Source organism: Oenanthe melanoleuca, chromosome 11 (assembly GCF_029582105.1).
Source record: "Oenanthe melanoleuca isolate GR-GAL-2019-014 chromosome 11, OMel1.0, whole genome shotgun sequence".
NCBI lineage: Eukaryota > Metazoa > Chordata > Aves > Passeriformes > Muscicapidae > Oenanthe > Oenanthe melanoleuca.
The window spans coordinates 3,245,673-3,269,529 of NC_079345.1; the positions used below are offsets into that span (position 1 = coordinate 3,245,673).

At 46.9% G+C, this 23,857-nt stretch overlaps 2 protein-coding genes across 5 annotated transcripts in view; both read right to left on the minus strand.

The window, feature by feature from the left end:
* The window catches only part of ATP2C2 (ATPase secretory pathway Ca2+ transporting 2), a 29,038-nt gene extending 26,643 nt beyond the window's left edge, over window positions 1-2,395 (minus strand). Inside the window, exon 1 of one of the 2 annotated variants that reach the window (XM_056500475.1) lies at window positions 82-2,395. In XM_056500475.1, the coding sequence (XP_056356450.1) occupies window positions 82-180 (99 nt within the window). In that variant the 5' untranslated portion in view covers window positions 181-2,395. The remainder of the gene's footprint in view (window positions 1-81) is intronic. The other variant, XM_056500476.1, reaches the window with a different exon arrangement.
* A 908-nt stretch (window positions 2,396-3,303) lies between these two features.
* WFDC1 (WAP four-disulfide core domain 1) lies at window positions 3,304-20,329 on the minus strand. 3 transcript variants are annotated; one of them, XM_056500479.1, is made up of 8 exons: window positions 20,053-20,329; window positions 19,653-19,930; window positions 12,341-12,533; window positions 10,576-10,659; window positions 9,004-9,156; window positions 7,234-7,275; window positions 6,689-6,763; window positions 3,304-5,877 (listed from the first exon to the last, which is right to left on the minus strand). In XM_056500479.1, the coding sequence occupies exons 2-7, from the start codon at window positions 19,770-19,772 to the stop codon at window positions 6,705-6,707; spliced, it is 651 nt and encodes a 216-aa protein (XP_056356454.1). In that variant the 5' UTR covers window positions 19,773-19,930; window positions 20,053-20,329; the 3' UTR covers window positions 3,304-5,877; window positions 6,689-6,704. The 3 variants fall into 3 exon arrangements, with proteins under 3 accessions (XP_056356454.1, XP_056356453.1, XP_056356455.1); XM_056500478.1 differs by having other exon boundaries at window positions 19,653-20,329; XM_056500480.1 differs by having other exon boundaries at window positions 9,004-9,144; window positions 19,653-20,320.
* Window positions 20,330-23,857: the final 3,528 nt, after the last annotated feature.

Genomic DNA, 23,857 nt, shown 5'->3' on the forward strand with positions numbered 1-23,857 from the left:
CGCAGGCGAGGCGGACAAAACCAACCCCAGCCACACCAACTACCCCAGCAGGTCCAGGCAAGAGGCACAGGCAAATCTCACCTCCCCTTCCGGCTCGCCGCTTCCCAGGGGCTGATATTTCTGCACGAAGCGGAGGAGCGACCTTTTCTGGAGGAGTTTGGTGAAACTCCCCTCGCCCATCCTCGCCGCGCCGCGCCGCGGAGCGCCCCGGGCACCGGCGGGGTGGCACCAGGGGGATGGATGGCACCGGTGACCGCTGGCAGGGCCGGCTCCAGCTCCCCCAGAGCTACCTGCAGGGACACAGAGGCACCTGTAGCTGCCGCCAAGTCACGCCTTCCTTCGCTCGGCGCCGCAGCCCCGGAGGGGAGCGCTCCCATAAAAGCCGCACGCAGCCCGGCCGTGTGTGGGACACCGGGCACTCCTCCATCAGCGCCACCTGAAGAGCAGGTTGGGGCTTTTCCTCCGCCCTCCCCAGGATTGCTGCGGGAGGAGCAGATAGGGAAGGTGTTTGGCCAGGGGCGGGACAGGTTACGGGCACCGCCGAGCCTGTTTGTAAACTTTGGGATAGTCCTCCTTAGGAAATGCTCCAGTCAGCACAACGCCGCGATTTAGAAGTGTTTACATCAGGGGTGTGTGATGTGGGGATTTGTAATGATCATTTGTTAAACCCACAGTGTTTCATTTGTGCTTTTGTGGCTCAGCTAAGGCTGGACTTCGGTGTCCAGAGCTGGACTTCAATAATCCGTTCCAGCTCGGGTTATTCTCTGGTTCTGTGATTCTAGGATTGATAAAGTTCACTGGTTACATCATTCCCAAAGCTTTATGGCTGCCTGTCAGGGAGCATCACGCTCTGGTTTGCCCCATGAGACTGACATCCTCCCCCATGCACCGTGGCTGCAGGATCCACTTACCCTCAAATTGTCCCTGAGGTGTAAACCGTGAGATTAAAATCCTCCTTTGACAGTAAAAACTGCACCGAGGGAATAACAGTCATTCCCAGCCAGAGAAAAACGAATGAGCAGTTTTCTGCAGGAGAACAGTTTCCTCCAAGGACGATGTCCAGAAAACTGCACATTTATTTTTCTCTGGACCATGATGATCCCAAGCCCCTAGACCTCTGTGGCAGCCTGTGGTACCCAAAACCTGGCCAGCCCTCCCCAAAACGCTGCTTTCCCAAGCTGGAAGAGAGCTCCCACCGGGATGCTGTGGATGGAGGGGCTTCTTCCCAGACCGAGGGGAAAACAGGGATTGGGAAACGCCCTGCGAGGAGCCGGGAGCTTGTAGAGCACAGCTGGGCTCGCTGGGTTGAGCAATGCTTTCGCAAGGAGCCGAGCAGGATGCGTCAGGCAGAGGGAGGAAGTTCCTGCATCACCGAAACAGCGCTCCTTCCCATGGGAGAGCAGCCAGCAGTAATGCTGGGCTCTGGTTTTCGGGAACCTCACATGCAGGACCTGCCCAGGGTTTAGGGAAGGGCTTGGAGCAGATCCAGAGGGATTTGGACTTTATTGTATCAGGAGGTGAAGTGTCTCTGAGCTCATTTATGCTCTTGAACTGGTCCCCTCCTTGTCCATGGAGCAGGAGCACATCCATCTGCCAGCTCCTGACAGGGCACAGCCTGGCAGGGAATCCCTTCCCCTGCCCACCTCAGCCTGCTTGTAGCCACCACAATCTTAAAATCACCCCAAATCCTCCTGTTTCTGCCTGAAAAGGTGGTGGAAAACATCTTCCCCCTCTCTAGACAGAAAATTTCCCTTTGGTTTTGCTTTTCTCACCCCAAATCCTCACCCATCATCATCATCATCATCATGAAGCTGCTGCCCACGAGGAGCATCCAGGGGCTGTGCTGGGGAATTGGCAGTCCCAGTGAGGCCCTCATTAGCCAGGGTGGCTAATTGAGCAACAGGCTGCTCCTTTCCTTATTTAACATCATCCCCTTGGCACAAACCTGCTGCTTGTAGAGACACACGGAGCTCCAAGAGCGAAGAGCCACACCCTGGGTTAGGGAGGGACAGCAATGCCTTGAGTGGGACTGACAGAACTTCCAAGGCAAACAGGACACAGAAAAGGAGAAAAATGCATTGATGAGGATAATAATGCACTGTAACAATCAGTGCAGGGTGATTAATTATCCAACAAACTGGCAGCTGGGTTTGGGCTCAGGACCACTTCCCTCTCTCTCATCTTTGTGTTCCCTCAGTTCTGTTGTGAGAAATTATATTTGATGAGATGGAATAAATGCAGGAAAAAAATGTTGCTGTTTGCCACTCACTCTGAAAAATTGCTGAACAGATTCAGGTTTCATTTTCTTGCTGCTGTTTCTTTTCTGTTAGGAAATCTAATGAAAAATTAATGTGTTTTGCTATCCCATGGCTCGGAAAATGCTGGGAATAGATTGAATCAGGACTATAATGTTAAGAAAACCACACTAATACAAGTTGTATTTCTTCACTCTATCATTTTCACACTCTAAAAATGTAACACACAGCCCAATTACAGTGCCCTAACAGTATTTCCTATTTAATTAGGTAATAAAGCTCCAGTTCTAAGGAGATTATTTGGAAAACTTTTTTTTTTTTCTTTTAAATAGAAAATATCTGTTATAAAGACACACACAGCAAAGGAGCCATTCTCTGAAACCCTCTGAGCCCAAAAATATGATGCTGTGAGTTCAAAACTGCTCCCTGCCAGGACTGGGACGTGTTGCACTTTTGTTCCTCTTGTGCCACCTTGAGGGAAAAAAACTCTACTGTGTGGGTAGAATGGAGTTTGCAGCTACCCAAAAATCCAAACACTTCACTTTTGGGTTGGGATTTTCCTGGGCAGTGCAGGATCCTGATGAGCAGGTAGAGCAGGACTGGTGGAGTCTGGGATCAGCCCAGCCCCTCTCCTCTGCCACCCTGTCCTGCAGTGGGCACAGCCCAGCTCTGACCCCACCTTGGCTGGACTCTCCACCCTCTGAGCCTCCTGCAGGCTGCCTGAGCAGCAGCAGCAGCACTGACCCTTTGTGGGCAAGCCAAGGTCACAGCCCAGCCTGTCCAGCAGCTCCTCTGCAGGCAGTGCAAGTGCAGGGGCCAAGAACTGAGGCTCTGACCCACAGAAAAGGAAAGGAACAGGAGTGCTGGATGTGTTTTGGGGTCTGTCACCTCCATTCCAGTGGACAAAATAACTTTTGTCTCCCTACTCTTGTGTTATGTTCTCCCAACAGCAAAAATTTAGAAGATTTGTCCTTTTTTTTTTTTTTTTTTTCTTCCAAAATCCAAAACTGAAATCACATCAAGAAAACACAACAGAAACTCGGCAGGGTTGAAAAATAGACTGGTCACTTTTTATTGAGCACCAAAGCAGAACCTGAACGTGTGTGAGCACCAGGGGCACAAACCAGGGAGGGGCTGCACAGATCCTGGGGGTGGGGAGGCATTGTGAGCACTCAGTGACACACAGCAAGGTTGTCATAGCACCAAACATCTGCAAAGTGTGCATGGAAATGTCAAAAACAACCCACACCAGGCATTTCCTACCGTGCTGCACCAGGTAAAGCAGCTGTGGAGAGAAGAGCAGCTGAGCACAACTCACCTGCTCTGTGCTTTCATTTCACATTTCAGTGTTTCACTTTTGGAAACACAGCACTTTGACAAGTCCCTTCTGTGGCTTTTGTTTCTGAGTTTGACAATTAATAACTTGAATTTACTTGGAATAAACCCCCTGAGCGTTATAGCACCACAAAGAAGGGCTGTGAAACACCCAGTAAACAGAAATTCGTCATCAGATTATTCATTTGTCCATTTTCTTCTTTTAAAAATTACTTTTGCAAGGAGAAAATACCTGTACTGTCCCACCCAGGTGGTCAGGTATGTGCTTCTGCAGCTACAAAGAAATCAAACACTGAAGTGAACGTGTCCACTCAAATTAAATAGATTTTGGGCTGCTTTGGGAGATTAGGTTGAGATTTGAAGTTTTAATCTTTCAAATTTGTGAAGGCTCAACACCAGTTTTTCAACTGGCTCCTCACAAGGTTTTAGGAATTTTTTAGGTTAAAATAGAACATTTTGGCATTTACTCTGTGGGCCTTAGCAGTGATCACTGGAGGGCTTTGCTCATTTAATCAGAATTTGATTTTTTTTTCTGCAGAAAGCAATGCTGAACAAAATCAATCCATTTCACTGAGCAGCACTGAGGATGAGGCTGCAGCAGGATAAGTGGCAAGATTCTGGTCCAAACACAGATTGGAACTATAAAATATGGATTGGAGCCTTGATAACCTGGTCTAGTGGAAGGTGATGAGCTTTAAACTCCCTCCCAACCCAAACCATTCCACAATTCTCTGGCTCTGTGGCTCCTGTGTCCAAGCAGGAATTAAGATCTCATTGCAGGAAGCTGTATAGGATAAAATTCCAGAATTAGCTCTGTCCAAACACAGTGCTGCATTTAATATTTTGCACTTTGGAAAAAAAGTGAGTTCAACAAGTGAAGATATTTAGGAAAATGTGGAGCCCTTCAGCTGTTCCTTTGCTCTGTAAAGCACCCAGGACTGCTTAAATAGGAAACAGAAGAGCAGTTTGGCACTTTCCATCTCTCCAGCTGCAAATGTCATGTGCAAAGTATCAAGAGTTTTACAGGTGTCTGGGATTTGGCTTAAACCATTTAGTGAGTGGAAAAAAAAAATTCTGTATTTTGTGAGTGGAAGCAGGCATTGCCTTTATGAATTGGGTATTTATATGCAGTGCTACTACTGTGCAAATTGAAATGCTAATTTCATGCATGCAGGTGGGAACGTGGACTAAACCATGGAGCAAACGTGGCTTTTCTGCCAAACAATTCTGATTTGTCACAATAAATGCAACTACCCCTTCAGGACTGCCACAGGAAAGGAAAACCTTAATAAAAAAAATGCATTTTCCATTGTATAATGCTAAACAGCTAAAAGAAGCTGTGAGGTCCAAGTACAAATATCCAGCCCTTAAGGATTAATGGAAGCCAACACAAAGGTACAGGACTCCTGAGGAGCAGTGGCCCCTCTGCCTGACAATCCTTCTCATCACACAAATTTATCCTGGGTTTGCTTTTCCAACACATTTCTCAGGTTATCCAGACTTCAGGCCTCTCACTGAGGTTCTGCAGGTACAAAACCACAGATTTTGTGAGTATTAAGGGCACATTACAAAGCCTGGCATGCATCTGTGTCTGCCTGGATACTGCAGGAAGGAATCTGTTCCATTATTAATTCTCAATCTGCAGCTCTCCAGACTGAGAAGAGGAAAGTAACCTAAAATCACTTATAAAGCTGGTTTTGCTCCTAGCTTAAAACTCCTCAAATTCTTAAGACTTTTGCCATTTAGAGTGGGTGTCAAGCCTGGTTTCTATCTGGATATAAATAGGAAAAGAAGGAATTTGCAGGTTTGTTTGAATTTTAAGCTGATGAAAAGGCTTCTTTAAAGGAGTTGCTCAAGACAGGCAGGCATTGGATTTGATCCAGAGAACCTCTTTAGTCTCACCTAATTTAAAAGAACTTAGATATGATTTTAGGTGGAATTCTGACGTCAGAATGGGTTGTGTTCACAGGCCTGAAGTCTGAATTGGTCACACAACGAGCACATGAAGGGCAGGCAGCCTGAGCATGGCACTGTGGCTTGCAGGGATCCCTTGCAGGTGTTTGCATTTCATTTGTAGAAAGGCAGCTGATAAGCAGTGTGGTTTCCTTCAGGGGATCACATTTCTCCCCTTCCTGGTGGGGTTAAAATCTGGACTCATCCTGCTCCTTGGGTAATGGGATTTTTTTTGTCAGTGATGGGCAGGGATCAGGGGGATGCTGGAGATGTGATGTGGAGATCTGGGGCCAGAAAGCTGCTGGGTAAAGCATTCCTTGACAGAGTGGTCCAGCTGGGTGAAAACCAAACAACAAAAGAAAAAAAAAAAAAAAAACAAAAGAGGAATTAAAATATTTATCCTTCCTGGGATGTTTGCACAGAACTTGTCCTTAAGTAGCTGAGTAATCTTAACAGCCAGCCTGACGTAGGTACAGAAAGACACTGAACTACTTTGTGTTCATAACTCCCTGCTAAGCCCAAGTTAATCTTAAAGTGAAGCTGAAAGTGTTGAGGAAACCATCTTGGGACAGAACTTTTGCTATAATAAATATTTTCATTCTTGTCTGGTACAAGGTTGATAAAACAGAGGGAGCTTTTGCTGTTGGCTTGGCTCTGGCCAGATAAATGTGCCTTTGCTCACAATTTTATAATTATAAGTGAGACCCACTGCTCTGCACAACTGTTCACACACATAAAATTATCCCACAAAACCCCCCATGTGCTGAAGTATTTTCAAGACTGACCCTTTTTGCAGCCAGTCCAGAATAAACAGCTTTTCAGTTGTCTGGCAGGACAAGCTACACCTGTGTTAGAAGAAGCCCTTAAGCACAAAGTTTAAAGTCTTAAGGAACACCAATTATTTTTCATCCTAAAAATCACCCCATCCTCTAAACACCCACGAGGCAAAGGTTCTGCAAAGAAATCAGGTGTGTCTGGTGGAATGAGAGTGTTTCATGCACCTGCTCAGGGTTTTAAGGTGCTGTCCTTCCTCCAGCATTCTGATTAGAGGAAATTTCACCCTCAGACAATGGTTTCTCTGAACAATTCCATTCTAAGCACCAGCTATTTGCACCCAGCTTTCCCTTTATTCATGGAACACTTACCCAGGCACACCTTCAATCAGCCTAAATGCTTCTGCTGGTTTTTCACATAGCCGACCAAATTGTTGGAATTGCTCCCTGCAAAACAAGTATCAGCAAAGTCAGGTTTTAGGCTAGGCTGTGGCACATGGCTTCTCGAGGTCCTCTCAGTTTTATTGGTCTCATTGTTAGCAGGTCTTTTGAAGAGCTGGGACAGAGCTTTTGACAGAGCTCTGTGTTCAGCTGCAAGAACAAGAGCAAAGCTCCAAAAATATGATTAAAAATTAAAAAAAAATTAAAAAATTCTTGTACTGGGTGTTTCCCCTGGCAGAAGAACTGCACAATTTAACTCACCCTGTCACAGCTGAAAATTCTGGTTCTCAAGAGTCCACAGTCAGGACATTGCAGATGTTAAAATAAGATCTTCTGACCAAGGCATAGAGTTAAGGATGAAGAATCTTTTTTTTCTATGTACAAGCCTTCATTTCATAAGGAACAAATTCCTTGTAAGCATTGCAAAAACGATAAAGCTTAATAATAGCAACAAACACTTCATGCCAGCAGCTTACCAAAATATTCCTTGTAATATTTATGCCTCAGGTTGTGTCCATCTGGAAAAGAAGGTACATGGTGAGAACATACCCAGACAGCCTTCATTTTTTGTGTTAAACTCTGACCTCCTGTGTACAGAGATATGGAAATAACAACCTCACAATGAGGAAAAGAAAAGTCCTCTGCAGCTGAAGTAATTAGGGTTGCTATAAACCTTTTATAAACTGCTGAGATTACTGAGCTCTGTGGACAAAACTCACTTGCCACAAGAGTGGGAATTGCCATCAGCATTTTATAATCTTTTCAGTAGCTACAAGTCAAGGAATCAGAGGCTTTCCCAAATTAAATAAAATTTGGGTGACATTTCAGACAATCTGTTAGTATTTCACATAATTCAGGTTCCAGCTAGGTTGTTCTGTTTGCCATTTATATAATTATTTAAGCCCTTAGAAATAGTTCATGTCTAAGATCCCCACAGTTCTACATTACATTGGAAACTATGGGTGTTATTAAAGAAAAGGTTATAAAAGAGATGATCCAAAAGCCCTTAACTTCTGGCTTTTTTTAACTTTTTTTAACTTTTTAAGAGAAAAACTCTTAATCTGTTTTGGAAGCAGGTCAGAGATCTGGTTTGATGCTTCCCCTGGTTTTTACAGTGACCAAATGGCAAAACTGGTGTCTCACATCTCTCTACTGAGGTGATTTGTAGCCCAGTGCCAATGTACTTATCCTACCATTCAATGAATATCTAAAAATGCTATGAGCTTTCTTGGAAAATATTTTGGCATGCATGAAATTCTTTTTTGGGCAAAGACGTCAGCAGAATAAAGGCAACAAAGTTCTGGATGCAGAAAGCAAAGTCAGAAGACAAAACTGGAATTTCAAACTCAGTAACACATAAATATTTCTAATTTTTGTGCTGCACAGTAACAGCACAGCCAGACACAACACCAGAGGACACTGGCACGGAGTGTCCTGGTGATGCCTTAAGTTTCACCTTTCATATTTTTTAGATTCTGTACTGCCTTAGTGTGTGATTCTGAACTTCATATGAAATGTTAGCAAGTTCTCTTCACATTTTAGTTAGACAAAAAAATCCCTTTCCAGCTTAAGAACCAAGGACACTGCTGGAGCTTCAGATCCAAAAAGTGTAAATAACAGCAAATTGAGGAGAGAATCTGGGAGGGTGGGACTGCAGAACCTGGAGCTGGAATTGGACAATGAACCAATATGGAAATGGACCAAAACTTATAAAAGTGTGAAAATATGTGATCCATCTTGGGTGTAGCCATGGCTGGGCTCTTGCACTGCCCAAGGTGAATCCTTTGAAGGCTTTTAATAAATCCCCACTTTATTCCTTTAACCCTGCCCACCCTCTGTCCCATGCCAGCCTCTCCAGCCATCCCTGTCCCTGTTTTTCAGGGGGTGGGCACTGACCTGTGTTCCCTCTCTGTTTGGTTGGGGACACCCTCAGCTGTGTTTCCAGGGTTGATGATGTGGCACTGACCTGTGTTGCCCCTCGGTTTGGTTGGGGACACCCTCAGCTGTGTTTCCAGGGTTGATGATGTGGCACTGACCTGTGTTGCCCCTCTGTTTGGTTGGGGATGCCCTGGGCTGTGTTTCCAGGGTTGATGATGTGGCACTGACCTGTGTTGCCCCTCTGTTTGGTTCAGGATGCCCTGGGCTGTGTTTCCAGGGTTGATGATGTGGCACTGACCTGTGTTCCCCCTCTGTTTGACTGGGGACACCCTCAGCTGTGTTTCCAGGGTTGATGATGTGGCACTGACCTGTGTTGCCCCTCTGTTTGATGCACTGGCCCCGGTTGGGGACGCCCTCAGCCGTGTTCCCAGGGTTGATGATGTGGCACTCGTAGCCCGTGGGGCAGTGCAGGGGCTCGTCCCCGTCCTCCGTGGTGCTGCACGCCTCGGCTGCAAGACAAGCTGCAGGTCACCACCCTGCCTGTCACACAGGGGCATTCATGTCATATTTTCCAGATTCTGCATTAGTCTATAACTCTGAACTTCATGTAAAGTGTCCCAAGTTCTCCTCCCAGCTCATCACACAGAACAATCCTTGTCCAGCCCAGAACCAAGGACACGCTGCAGCTTCAGCCCCAAAAAGTGCAACCAGAGAGAACTGAGGAGAGAATCTGGGAGGGTGGGACTGCAGTGTGCTGCCCTGTTCCCTGCTCACACCCACACACCTGCTGCTGAATCCAAAGCTCAGCTGTGGCTCCCTGCCCCTGTCCCAAACTGAGGTTTCATCACTTTGACCCGGGACAGGCAGCAAGTGCAGCTCAGGAAGGGCAAGCAGGACTCAGGCAGTGTCTGTGGCTATACCTGTACACACTCTGCAGGGCCACTCCACCCTCTCATTTCTAATTTCAAGGACCTCTGCTGTAATTCTCATGCCATGGCTGATGGTCTTACTTCCCTAATTACTCCCCCAAGCTGAGATGAAGGTGTTCAGATAAGAACAAATAATATGAGCATGACAAGGATGGATGAGGAGGAACCTATTTTATCTTATTTCTAGCTGTGCAGCTTCAATGAGCTGGAGGCAGAATTTTCTCTTCAAGAACTTGGAGTTTCCATAATAGATGAGAGTTGAGGCTCAGCGAGTCTAAAACCATCTGTGTAAGACCAGAGAGGGGAATTTATTGGCAGTACCTGGGTCTGACTAATGCTGATCAAAAGCTGGGTTGGCACTTCCATGAAAAGCCCAAAAACTTCAGGTGTCCATACATCTGGGAATGCCACTTCTCTTCCCATTTCCCCACTCCCTCCTTATTTCAATTTTAGGTGTTAGACACAATGAATTTAAAGCCCTTTTCCCATGGAATGAACTGGAAGCTCAATCTCATGATCAGCCTCCAGACTCAGATGCCCCAGGTTCACATCAGCTTGGCAGCAGTCTGCCAGGGCTCCTGGCCAAAGCACCTCCAGATCCAAGAGCCACAGCCCCAGCCCAAGGCACCTGAGTGATGAGGCCACTCTGGATTAAAGGATCTCCCATTCCAAGTCCACCCACGGTCGATCAGGAAGCTGGCACAAAATTATGCGTATGATGACAAAACCTTTTTCTAAAAGGAAGATATATCTCTAATTATTTGAAGAATGGGTACAAGCCCAGTTCCCTACAGCTTTCCTAGTGCTCTGGACAATCCATATCCATAAAAAGCAATTTATTTACTGCACAGAAAGCAGCCCCCAGCACCACACAGAGTAATTCCTGTGGAAACTCCAGACAAATACCAGCAGCCCCAACAGCCCAGGCAAGCTCTGTGCATGAGGCATTTATTCTCCAGGGCCTTTGTGTGATTATGGATGTTGCAGAGAAGACAGAGAAACGTCCTGTACCTTGTAAGACTTCCTCTGGGCCGTCCAAAAGCCACCCATTGCCTCCCAGCCAGCGGGGTTTGGGCTGAACCAGCCAGTCCAGGACTGCAGAAGAAAAAACAAGAGACCACAGTGCCAAGATGGAGCAGCCAGAGGGCACAGGGTTATGGAAAAGTCATGGATTTCCTCTAAGGGCTGGTGAGAAGGTTGCCTGGTGGATTGATCTGATTTTGACTTCTATTCATGCTCTTGTTGTCCCAGTGGAAAGGGAGACATGGATGTTGCCCAGGGCCACAAGAACCTGCTGTTCTAGAAGCAGCTGCTGCTTCCCACTGCCATTGCCATGGCAGGGAACGGTGAGGTGGCTGCCTCACTCCTGCCAGCACTAGGTAAGGCTGGGATTGCCTCTTTTCCTGGGTGTGGAAACACAGAATGGTTTGGGTTGGAAAGGACCTCAAAGATCCAGAAACAGCAAAGGAAAAGGGGCAAGCCAGGGGGCTGAGACTTCATAACCTGGAGCTGTGGTTGGACAATTGACCCCAATATGCAGATGAACCAAAACTTATAAAAGTGCAAAGACTCGTGACCAGGACCCATCTTGGATTTGATTTGGTTGTAGCCCCAGCCAGGCTCTTGCAGTGCCCAAGGGGGAGCAGCACAAGGGCCACCCCAGCAGCAGAGGTGGCCATCCTCTCACCCTCTGGGGCCAGCCCAGCAGCACAGGTGACTATCCTCTCACCCTCTGGGGCCAGCCCAGCACACAGGTGGCCATCCTCTCACCCTCTGGGGCCAGCCCAGCAGCACAGGTGACTATCCTCTCACCCTCTGGGGCCAGCCCAGCACACAGGTGGCCATCCTCTCACCCTCTGGGGCCATCCCCTCAATCTCTGAGCCCACCCCAGTGCAGGTGTCTACACCTGGCGGGGGCTGCACGGACTCGAGGTGGCCATCTCCTCCCCTCTGAGCCACCCCTTTGGGGCCATCCCCTCCTCCTCTGAGCCACCCCAGCAGCACTGGTGGCCATCCCCTCCCACTTTGTGGCCATTCCCTCCCCCGTGAGCCATCCCAGCATCAGCAGGTGTCTGCACCTGGAGGGGGCTGCACGGGTTAGAGGTGGGTGGCCATCCCCTCCCCTCTGAGCCACCCCAGCATCAACAGGTGGCCATCCTCTCACCCTTAGGGGCCATCCTCTTCCCCTCTGAGCCACCCCAGCAGTACAGGTGGCCATCCTCTCACACTTTGGGGCCATCCCCTCCCCTCTGAGCTACCCCAGCATCAGCAGGTGGACATTCCCTCACCCTTAGGGGCCATCCCCTCCCCTGAGCCCATCCCAGCGCAGGTGTCCGCACCTGGCGGGGGCTGCAGGGACTCGAGGTGGCCATCCCCTCCCCTTTGGGCCATCCCCTCCCCTTCTGTGGCCACCCCAGCATCAGCAGGTGGCCATCCCCTCCCCTCGTGAGCCAGCCCGTGCAGGTGTCCGCAGCTGGCGGGAGCTGCACGGGTTAGAGGTGGCCATCCCATCCCCTTTGGGCCATCCCCTCCCCTCCGTGCCCCGGTGTCCGCACCTGGCGGGGGCTGCAGGGACTCGAGGTGGCCATCCCATCCCCTTTGGGCCATCCCCTCCCCTTTGGGCCATCCCATCCCCTTTGGGCCATCCCCTCCCCTTTGGGCCATCCCCTCCCCTCCGAGCCCAGCCCGTGCAGGTGTCCGCACCTGGCGGGGGCTGCAGGGATTAGAGGTGGCCATCCCCTCCCCTCCGAGCCCATCCCAGCCCCGGTGTCCGCACCTGGCGGGGGCTGCACGGCCTCCAGGCAGGAATACTTGCAGCCGTTGTAGCAGCAGCGCTTGTGGCGCTGGCACTCGCTGTCGGAGCGGCAGCTCGGCACCTCGCAGGCGCGCTCGGGCAGGCTCTGCGGCGGCGGCGGGCACCGCTCGCTCTTGTGCTGCCCGCCCTGGGCGAGGAGGGGGTACTCGTAATCCTGGGCAAAGGGGAAAAGGCAGGTTCGGTGAGAGGGTACTCGTAATCCTGGGCAGAGAGAGGGAAAGGCAGGTTCGGTGAGAGGGTACTCGTAATCCTGGGCAGAGAGAGGAAAAGGCAGGTTCGGTGAGAGGGTACTCGTAATCCTGGGCAGAGAGAGGAAAAGGCAGGTTCGGTGAGAGGGTACTCGTAATCCTGGGCAAAGGGGAAAAGGCAGGTTCGGTGAGAGGGTACTCGTAATCCTGGGCAGAGAGAGGAAAAGGCAGGCTCGGTGAGAGGGTACTCGTAATCCTGGGCAGAGAGAGGAAAAGGCAGGTTCGGTGAGAGGGTACTCGTAATCCTGGGCAGAGAGAGGGAAAGGCAGGTTCGGTGAGAGGGTACTCGTAATCCTGGGCAAGAGAGGAAAAGGCAGTCAGGCTCGGTGAGAGGGTACTCGTAATCCTGGGCAAAGGGGAAAAGGCAGGTTCGGTGAGAGGGTACTCGTAACACTTTGCAAAGAGAGGAAAAGGCAGTCAGGTTCGGTGAGAGGGTACTCGTAACCCTTTGCAAAGAGAAGTGTTGGAGTCAGTGAGTTGGGGGTCTCTGAATTCTTCAGGGATTGAATTGAAGCCGGTGGATGGATTGAAGTATATTAGTATTGAAGTGTGTATATATATATATATATATATATATATACATATATATGTTGAAGTATATTAGGTAGAGGTGTAAGTTTCTTGAAGTATATAAGGTAGGGCTGTAAGTTTCTTGAAGTATATAAGGTAGGGCTGTAAGTTTCTTGAAGTATATAAGGTGGAGGTGTAAGTTTCTTGAAGTATATAAGGTAGAGGTCTAAGTTTAAGTTTTAGGATAAGTAAGTAAGTCAGTAAGTTTTAGTATGAGCTCTAATGCTTTTAGTAAGTAAAAGGTTTAAATACTAAAGTAGAAGTGCAAGTTCTAGTGAAGGTTGAAAAACATGCTGATGTTTTCAGTGGAGGCTCCAGGCCCACAGTGGTAGAGAGGACTTAGACATAATAGAGCTGTAGTAAAAATATTGCTGACATTTTTCAGATAGAACAAGATAGAGTGTATGCATAGTCTATTAAGAAACTGGAATTCTAATAGGTTAAGGAGTGGTGGTTTGAGTTTGTGTCTCAGCTTGTTGGGAAGATTCTATATTAGACCATGCATTGAGGAGAGCTGGTGCTTTTTGCCATCTGTTTTCTGCTTTTCCTGCCATTGCTTTCCTTTTGCTTTTGAGACTGATGTGCTTTGTAATAAATAACCTTTTAGCAACTATTAGCTGCTTCACTTATTTAAGATAACCTGACAAAGTTGGTGCCCAGAGAACCAGAGGTTTGTAACCTCACAGAGAAGGAAAGGAAGGTTCAGTGTAAGGTGAGTATGGAGCATCCTGCTGGGGCCTCAAAGTGGTTTTTGGGTGCTCATCAGAGAGGGAATTAAGCTCCCCCAGCACTGTATGATCCCCTTAGGGAAGTGCTTTGGAAACACCAAACAATCACTAAATTATTGTGTGGAGCTTCTTTTATAATTGAGATTATTGCATTGAAAATTAGAAGGTTAAAAAAGGAAATTCTTTCAAGTCTTTTATGTCACTATAAAACTAGGAATGATATAGCAACACACAACTTCCTTCAGAGGCAGAAAAGAAGTGATTTATTAAGAAAGCAACCGTGCTTTTATAGATTAGATTGTGGAATACAGGATAGAAAAAGCTCATTGGTCCAGGAAAGGCAACACCTCCTGAAAACTTGTTTTTACAAAACATCACAGAGCTCACACACAGCTCTGTGATCAACACCAGGTGCCAATCTCTGCATTAATTCCTTTGCTTCATTTTGCTGCATCTTTGCCTGAATCTTCACCAGTATCCACACTTTTATACTTGTCTGGGAAACAGGGAGAAGACTCCAGCACCCTCATGAAGAGGACACCAGAACACTTGGGTAGGGCAGCAGTGGAAATGAGAGCACTGTGCTGCTTTGGGGCATGGAACAACGTCCCCGGTATCACCTCTCTCCTCATGGGCTCCTTCCATCTCCACCACCTGGATGGGACCAGGATTTACAGGGGAGCCTTTCAAGTTTATCCACAGTGGAGCTCTGGGTTTGTAAATTAGAGGCTGTTCCTGAATCATGGGACATTCTGGATGAGACCTGTGAGAGTGATGCCAGCTTCATCCCAAAGAAGATGAGGCCGCGTTTCACTGCAGCAGAAAGAAGCTGAGCTGCTCGTTGTACACTGACAGGACTGGGGAGGTATAAAGTGGATTAGCAGGCACTGAGGCACCTTTCAGATATTTTTCACACTGGGGCTGTTTTAGCAAGAAGCCAAATCCCTCCAGCAGAGAGGTGAATCACCCCAGCCCACTCCTTTCTCAATCCCTCACTCATCTCTGGGCTGCAGCTCAGCTCCCCAGGGCAGCAGAAAGTGCTCAGGGCACTCAGGTCTCAGATTTATTAACAGCCATTTATAAACTCTAATAAAATCAAAAAGTGGATTCTGCATTTGCACTTCTTAGACAGATCAGCATCAAGCCAGGGCTGTGAAGTGAGCACTGATGGCATCATGAGCAGGCTGGTGAGAGTCATAAATACATAAAAATTTGTGTAAATATACACTTGGCCCAATCACTGGTGTGTTACAAAATCAGTGATGAGAAAGCAGGGTTGTTATTTCAAGAATAAACATGGTGCAACAGTCCCCCAGGGGTTTCTAGGAAATTTCACCACCAGACTATGGGGAAATTTGAGGTGGGATTAGCATCCCTCTCTGCATCCTGCTCCATCCTTACTGCTGCCCCCAGTGGCTCCTTTGGAGCATCTGTGCCTTTGGTAAAACCTGAATTCTCCCAAAAACTGACCAAGGAGAGGCCAATGCATGGAGATGGAGTGTCAGAGAGTCAGAGAATTCCTGATATTTTCACTAATGACAGTCTCCTGCCCTGTTCCCAATACCAATAAACAATTTTCTTCTGTTCCTCCTTTAAAACCCTTCCATGACATTCTTTTCCCATGAACTGGTAAATGTTTAAACCACTAAGAAGGTTTGGAAAAATCCAATTTTGATGATGTTTTCCACGCTGAAGGTGCAAGCTCTCATGTTAGTCCATCCCTCAAAAGCTGCAAATACTCCAAATTTGAAGCATGTTTTAAAATTGAAGATACTGAAAATACACTTAGTTTTTTTTCTTTTTGTCTTTTTTTTGGGTTTTTGTTTGTTTGTTTGTTTGTTTGTTTGTTTTGTTTGTTTGTTTGTTTGTTGGGTTTTTTTGGTTGTTGTTGTTGGTTTTTTTTGTTGTTGTTGTTGGGGTTTTTTTTTGTTGTTGTTTTTTTTTCTTTTTTTGGGGCGGGGGGTGTTGCTGGATTTTAAATAGACAAAATTTTCAGACCAGGTATAATTTTGGTCTATAAGGGAGCACTGAGCAGTAAATCTGTGCAATTCCAAACACTGAACAGGTCTCCTTGTTGGAGGGAGTGTTCATCCTGGAAGGTCACAGTTTACTATTCTATTTGAAAGGTCATCTGCAGAGGGAAATGTGACCAGAATAATACTGGCAAATAATGGATACATGAAAAAACCACCAAACAATTACTGCAGTTGCTTCACAGATGATTCAGAAACCAAGAAGCCAAAATTGCAATGAACAGCTGGCTCCATGAATGAAATTTCCGTTGGGGAACAATACAACAGTTGCAGCCAAATAACTTTGTACCTCATGACCTCCCTGCCCATTTTCTCTGGTCACCTATTGCTCACAACTCATTCCTTTCAAAATAAGAATATTTTGCTTATTTGGTTTAATTGTGTGCATAAAACAGGATTCCCTCATTCCCCACAATAACCTGGTTAAGGACATCTCCAGGTTTGGGTTACAAGGTTTTTTTAAAAGCTCTCCCAGCATTCACAATTTGGCTCTGATCAAAATTTATTTAAAAACATTTTTTAGTGCAGGAGGTAAATTTCTGCTTCCCATGGAGACTTATTAAATAATTTAATGACAATATCTGCCTTAGAGATACCCAGAAACAAAGTAAGGAGAAAAGTTCAGAGTTCAGCTGAGGAACCCTGGAAATCAACAAAAGATGAGGAAAAACCTGGATGGAATCACTCAGTCTCAGCCATGATTTCAACAGCAACTGAGGGATGCAGTCTGCCTCCCAAAAATCCCAGTTCTATTCTGTTATTTGTGTCTGGAACTGGTCCCTGAGCTTGTGTCAAAGCAGAGCTCTCTGCTAACTCATATTCTGCATGGAGCCCCTGGAGATGACACATGAGATTTATTTCAGCCTCCCACCACCAGCTCTGGCCTGGCAGGTATTCCCAAACACTGCCCATAAAACACCTTTCCCCTGGAAAAAAAATACAGTCAGGGAGAATTTTGAATCCTGCAATATTCCCATTAAAGACCTGGAAAATCACCCATCAGTGATGATCAAAGTGGCAAACGTAAAAAAGGCAGCTTAAACAATCTGTAGGACAAGACCAAAGCAATGGGAATAATATTCTCCTGTTGTTGGCTCAGGATTTGTCATTTTGGTTCTGCTGTTTGCAGTTGGAAGAGTGCTGCAGGACTGGGGTGGGCTCCAAGAAGATGCACAATAATGACTGAGAGGCTGGAAAGCAGGAAATGCAGGAAATGCAGGAAATGCAGGAAATGCAGGAAATGCAGGAAATGCAGGAAAAGGTTTGTGTGTGTGCAGGTCCCAAAGGGGAGGCTGAGGCTGCTCTGCTCACAGGTTACTGAGGATATGGGGACCAGAAATCTGGGAACAAAGAGGGTACCCCAGGGCTGACTGATGACAGCTGGCTGCTGGAAGGGCAAATAAATTGTTGGAGGAACATTACAGCAGCTGTGAGGAATTCTTCATTTCTGGAAAAGTTTAAAAGAAAGCTGGGATTTTTCTAAAACACTTGCTGTAGTTGACAGTGGAATGAAATCCAGACTGGCCCAGCTTTTCCCAGCAGGCTGCTGGGTGTTTTACAAGGAACTGGAGCCCACTCCAGGTAGTTCCCTCCCTCTGCCCTTTGGGAACAGTCCCTGGAGCGTGGGGGCTGCACAACCCCAAATCACTAAACTTGGCAAGTGTTCCTCTGTAAAATATATGGATTTTTTTCCCATTATGACTACCAGATTTTTCTCCTCACTGCAATCCCTCTTTCTCCCTTCTCCATTCACATTTGTCCCCTCCTTGCCACCCCAACCTCTCCTCAGGGTGAAGGAAAACCCCCTGGCCAGACCCTCATCCTCATCCTCACATTCTGCACCCAGCATTTTTCTGGATCCACTCCTCCTGCTCAGCCTCAGATTTTCTGGACTCAGACCACACAAAGCTCCCTCCCCCACATCCTTTGGGGTCCCACAGGGATGTCTGTGGCCCGTTCCCATATGGCTGCAGGTTGATGTAAGCACCTCCATCTGTCATCCCTCTGTCCAAGTGACTCACAAATCACCTGCTCTGCCCCCAGACTCTGATTTTCCAAGCACACAGCATTTGGTAGGAAGGAAAACATCTCCCTGAGGAACCAGAGGGGCTGCCAGAACTGACTCCTGGTGCAGAAGAGGATGGAGAGCAGACACTTTCCCCCTGACAAGGCACTGAGGAGGGGAAAGAAAAACATTTTCTGTTTTCAGTGGACCAATGCTTCTGTCAATATGAGCAATTCTAGCTGAGCTTGCCAGATCAGTAGCACCTGGATTCAGGGCTGCCAGGAAAAACAGCCCTTTGAAGAAGTGCAGGTTGAAAGAAGAGGATATATCCTCAGGGGAGCTCCTTATCTCAAGATCAACATGTAAATTCCTCTTCTGCTCCTGTCCTATCTCTCTGGGTCATTCACCTCACAGCTCCTATTTGATTTGAGCTTCACATTGAAATATGCAGAAGAGCATCCATATAAGTGCACTTTCCAGTGAGTGATTTTGCAGGAAATTCACCTCTTTATATCACCATTTTCCAATTAAAGTTCAAACCAGAAAAAATACCAAATATAAAAATACCAAAAATACCATATCCCAAGAGAGGTTATAATGAAGGAATTTTCTTACAAAATCCTGAGGTGCATTTCAATATCAACACAAAGTTTTCTGCAAAATTTCAAGGAGACAGAATTTCACTTTGCTCACTGGGGGGCAAGGGATGTGTGTCACAATTCTGAGTCAGCAATTGCACAAACCAAATGTTGCCATGCACAGACATCACTCTAAAAGTCACGGGCATCAAAACATCCTTTCTGAATTAAAAGCTGCAGGAAACAGATGGAGGAATCTGCCTATGGCACCAAGGTGCTGTTTACACACATGCAGTGGTTGGAAGATGCAATCAGACATGAGCACAAGAAAATAAACTGTTTGGGGCTTGCACCCAAGCTATTCAAGGGGCAGAAACTTTGGCTCAGTGCTGATTTCTATGCCAATGGACCAAGTAAAAATTTTAAATTTATAACTTTTTTTTTTTTTTTTTTTTTTTTTTTTTTAATAGCAGATCCTAAAACTCAAGTTATCAATTTTTTTTTTTTTTAATTTTTTATTTTATTTTTTTTTTTCCAATTTCCATTTCCCCTATGGCCATCTCTGGTCGTTTGGCCCAGCCCCACCAGGACAAGACCCAGCACCATCCCTGCACTCCAGTAACTCGCATTTCCAGCCCAGCCCCGTGTCCCGAGCGGGTTTGGGCTGTGCTCAGTGCCCTGAAGGATGCCCAGAGCAGCAGGGGATGAATTTTGGGGATCTCCACCTTTCAGGGTGATGGGCACACCAGGGATTTACAGAATCCACCATCCCTCCCTCCAGCACAAAATTACTCCAAAATTACCCCAACAAGCAGCACAGGAGCTGGGCACCCTCCTCGCTCCAAGCAATAAATCCCATTATTTTCCTCCCCTGCAGGGATTGCATCCCCCTTCTCCGCAGTCACTTTTCCCCGGGGGTTTTCCAGGGAAAGCGGTGCCGGTGCCACCCCAAACCCCTTTTCCTGCTCCTTCCCAAATTTCCCCGTGCAGCAGCTAGGTGGCAAAAGTTCCGCGCAGCCTGGGAAAACACAGACCGGGGACCGATCCCAACCCTCCTCATCCCCAAACGAGAAAGGAAAACTTCCCCAAAAAACCCCCAAACCTTACTCACATCGTATTTCTCGGTCATTTTGAGCAGAGCGCGTTTCCAGAGGGTCCTGGCACAGCCCGGCTCCGGCAGCACCACCAGCGCGCACAGGGCTGCAGCCAAGACCTTTCTACAGAAAAGCATCTCTGGCAGCAGCCCGGAACCCGCTTTTTAATTTGATTTTTCCAGGGAGAGGTGGGATAAAGAGCCCGGCTCCGGGGATCCGGGCGGTTCCGAGGTTTGGCAAGGAGGGAGGGAGGGAGGGCTGAGCGCTCCCAGAGCCGCTTTTCCCTGCGCAGCTTCTGGGAAGGGAAAAAAAAAAAAAATAAAAAAGAAAGAAAAAAAAAATAAAAAAAAGAGGCCACAGGCAGAAGCCGGGAGCTGCTGTTGAACTTCTTTAAGTTAGATCAGGTTCTCGGCTCACATGTTCGCACAAAGCTCACGCTCTCCTCGAGTGATGGACGGGAAGATTACTCGGAAAGATTATTTTTAGACCTTTGTTCCCAACATCTGGCATCCTCCGAGAGCCCCATTCAGAGCCAAAGCGTGGGATCAGATGACAGCTGCCGCAGGGGGAAATAAAGGTCTCGGAGGGGTGGGCTCGGCAGAGTTTTGCAAACAGTTCACCCAAACTCCCCCAGAGCCCGGGCTCTCCCTTTGTGCTTCCTGCTGGGGGTTTGCATCAGCTTTGACAAAGTGATAACTTCATCTGAAGCCCACTTGAAGGAAATTATTTAATGACACGGGAAACATCCAGGGGCTTTCATTAAACCAAAGTGACGCTGGTTTTCTGAAAATGATTTTGAAGGAGGGGAAAGACGTGGCTGTTGGGAAAAAAATAAATCGGGGTGTGGAATGGGGAAGGAAGGTGATTTGGAGATTACATGAGCACGGAGAAAGCAAGGAAGGGGACATGAGTCAGGCTGTGCCTGACAATGGCAGGGAGGGAAGGAGAGGACGTGGGGATTTGGACATCCCCATGGACATCAGTGCCTGGAGGATGGGAATGGACTGCTGAAATCATCCTGTGCAAGGGAGACAAGCAGGTGCTGGAGGAGAACTGTAAGAACGAGCCAGCTGCTGCATTTATGTGTATAAATATGATAAATGTGTATATCTGCATGTATATAACTTTAGAGACATCAGGAGGGCTTGCTGAGCCAAATGTGGGGAGAGTTTATTTTATAATTCCTCCTGAATTTCTCCTCCAGCAGCTTGTCCAGCCTCCTGAGTGAAGGAAGAAACAGAACCACAAAACTTTTTGAGATACAGACATTGAGTCCTGTTTGCCCTGCTGAGCAGAGAGGAGCCTTGCTGGATGCACTGGATATTTATTTTATATCCACTCTAAAGTGGGTCTGCAGAGGAGTGTTATACCCTGTGGACACACAAAAAAATCTTCCAATTATTCCTTGTACCTGAAAGCTCTGGAAATTCACTTTGATCCATGCCCAAGTGTCAATAGCTGCATGCAGGTGGAAGCCAAAGGATTTTGTCTTGAAGCTTGCCAGAATATGATGATGGGAACCTGAAAAAAGAGCAAGCTTAAAAAGCTCAGTATTTAAGGGAGTATATTTGATTTATTCAGAGTTGTGGTTCCTAAAGGTTTTCTAGCAGTAACTGTGCTTTGGGCAGGTCTCTATCTCTACTGCTCTAAAAAGGTTCTTAGTAACAAAATCTGCTCAGTTCATGCCAGGGAATTTAAAACAGAATTAATCCAAATTTTCCTTCAGACAGGTCGTTTTCCTCAGGCTTCTCTCTTCATGCAGTGGTAGCTGTGGACAGCTCACAGCCAGCCTGTGGAAAAGTGAGTCCCTAAGGACAGGAGTGTCACCTCTGGGTGCTGGCAGAGCTCAGCAGCTGCAGGTCACTGTCACCTCCACCCAGATCTCATCCAAGCACTGTCTGAAATCAGCAGCTGAGCTGCAATTAGTGACAGGCACACTCAGGCAGCTTTGGTACATCCAGAGGGGAATGGATCTGTGCCACAACACTGAGACCTGCTCCTCCTCTGACTTGAATTTTACTGCTCAGAGGGCTCTGCCTGACCCTGCAGGGTTCTCCAGCTCCTCTCACAGACACAGCTCCCCAGTTTGTTTCCATATTAACACCTGCACCTGATCCAGCCCCTCTCAGGCACATCCAGCAGCTCCCACCCATGCCCTGACTCCTGTGCTCCAGGGTGACAAATGGCACAGATGCTTGCACTGAATAAACAAGATTTTTCCTAGGAGTATTCCTATTTAATTGATGTCTCTGTGCTGATATTTCACTGGTCTCTGCTCTCACTGAAACCCAAACCACCATGAAATAACTGCTCACCATCAATCTCCCTAATTTAATTCCATTTTTTGTTGTTTCATATACTTGCAATCTGGACTTGGAGCATCTAATTCCACAGATTAATAGCTACTTCAGACACCATTTACTGGCTTTTATTTTTGCAGATACACAGCTTTGACATTTATCTGGGGGAAAAAACAGGGTCTGTGCCTTGCAGTCCAAGGATTGTACACTGAAAAAAAATGAGAATTCTTCAGGACCAAAATTCAATAGCTGGTCATGGTCTTCACATCAAAATGAAAGTTGATGTCACAACATTTATGGAACTGTAACTCATCCTGCACACAACTCTTTCATGAATTCTTCCTGCCACCCATCTCCATTCCTCACATGCTTCTACCTCCAGTCTGGTGGAAGCTGGACAAGGGATGGTATATTTTTTTACAATGTTAAGGAAAATTTCCCTGGCAATCCTAGAAAGAATATTTTTTTCTCCCCTTTTCTGGATATTCATCTTCTTGGCAGTCCCTGGCTGGTTTAAAATTTAAAATTTAAATTTAAAATTTACTAAGCAGGTGTCTGAATTGTGTAACTCAAATGCCAAGTATGATGATTTAAAAACAACTGTCCCAAGAGGGATAAAATTACCATCCATTTCCTTTTAAACTGCATTTTATCCACACACAACAGCAGGGCTGAAGCTGTTTACTCCAAGTGGAGCAGTTCCCCCTGGGATGGCACATCCATAGGGAGTGGGTGCATGGCTATGCCCAGGGCAATGAGACATGATTGAATTATTACAACATCTTGGCTGGATTTGGCTCCATTTAGGTGAAATTTTGGTCATTCAGCAGGCCAGCAGCTAAAACCATTTTTTAACATGTGATTATCCATGGAATCCAGAGAACATCACTAAGATTTCTCTGCCCCAGGATTTGTGGTGCAGTTCCTGCTGCCTTCAAGGATTCTGAGTGAATTGCTCCACACATCAGCACTGAGCACAGAGTCGCCCTCTGTGCATGAATCTCTGAGAATTTCCATCCCACAAGTGCTTTCAATAAGGCAAATTCTGCAGTGCCATAAATTGCTGTCAGATGATAATGCAAGAACATGGGTGAGACTTGAGCACCTCCCCAGGGCCTGTGGAACCAGGAAGATGGATCTGAAGGAAAGGACAGGCATTTTATATGCTTAATTATTTTATCAGCAAAAAACAAAACCCTTTTTTTGGAACTGGGGTTCATGCTGCCTGATTGGGATGACTTAAATAATGTTCTCAGGGAGGTTGTGAGTGAAAGTCATGGGGCAGCCAAGGAAAAATGTCATTTTCTAGCCAAAAAACAAGGTAGGTCAGCCTAAGTCAAGACTTGCCTTTTCCCAGAGGAAAGATCTGACTTTTAAAGACAGATTATATCAAAGAGAGAGTTTCCTCAGAGCACACCACTGCAGCACACGAGGTGACTCATTTCAGCTGGATAGAATCCAGCACCTTCATGCCAGGGGTTGCTGCAATTCCTTTTCCAGGGGCTGTTTCATGGCCAGCTCTGCACAGGTTCTGCTGCCAGCAGCAAGGGCAATGGTTTTCTGGGGGTTATTAGAGATTTTTAATGTTACCTAATCCAGTGGAAAGGTTACAGCTGCTTTGTGTCCCCCCTGAAAAATAATCTAATGCTCCTCCCCTGCTGCTCTGGCTGCCTCATGAAGGCTCAGTCCTGAGGCTCTGCCCCACTTCCACTCAGAAAATCAGAAAAAATGAGTAAATCCAGAGTGGTTTTGTTGTGAATATGAGCACAGAGAAAGCACAGCTCTGGTTCAGATTCCTCAGCTGAACCTGCCCCATGGAGAGCAGGGAGAGCCCAGGATGGCACCGTGTGTGCTCACCCCTCCAAACTCTGCTTTGTGCAGGGCATCCTAAAGCAGCAATATTACAACTGGTACCTCTTTCT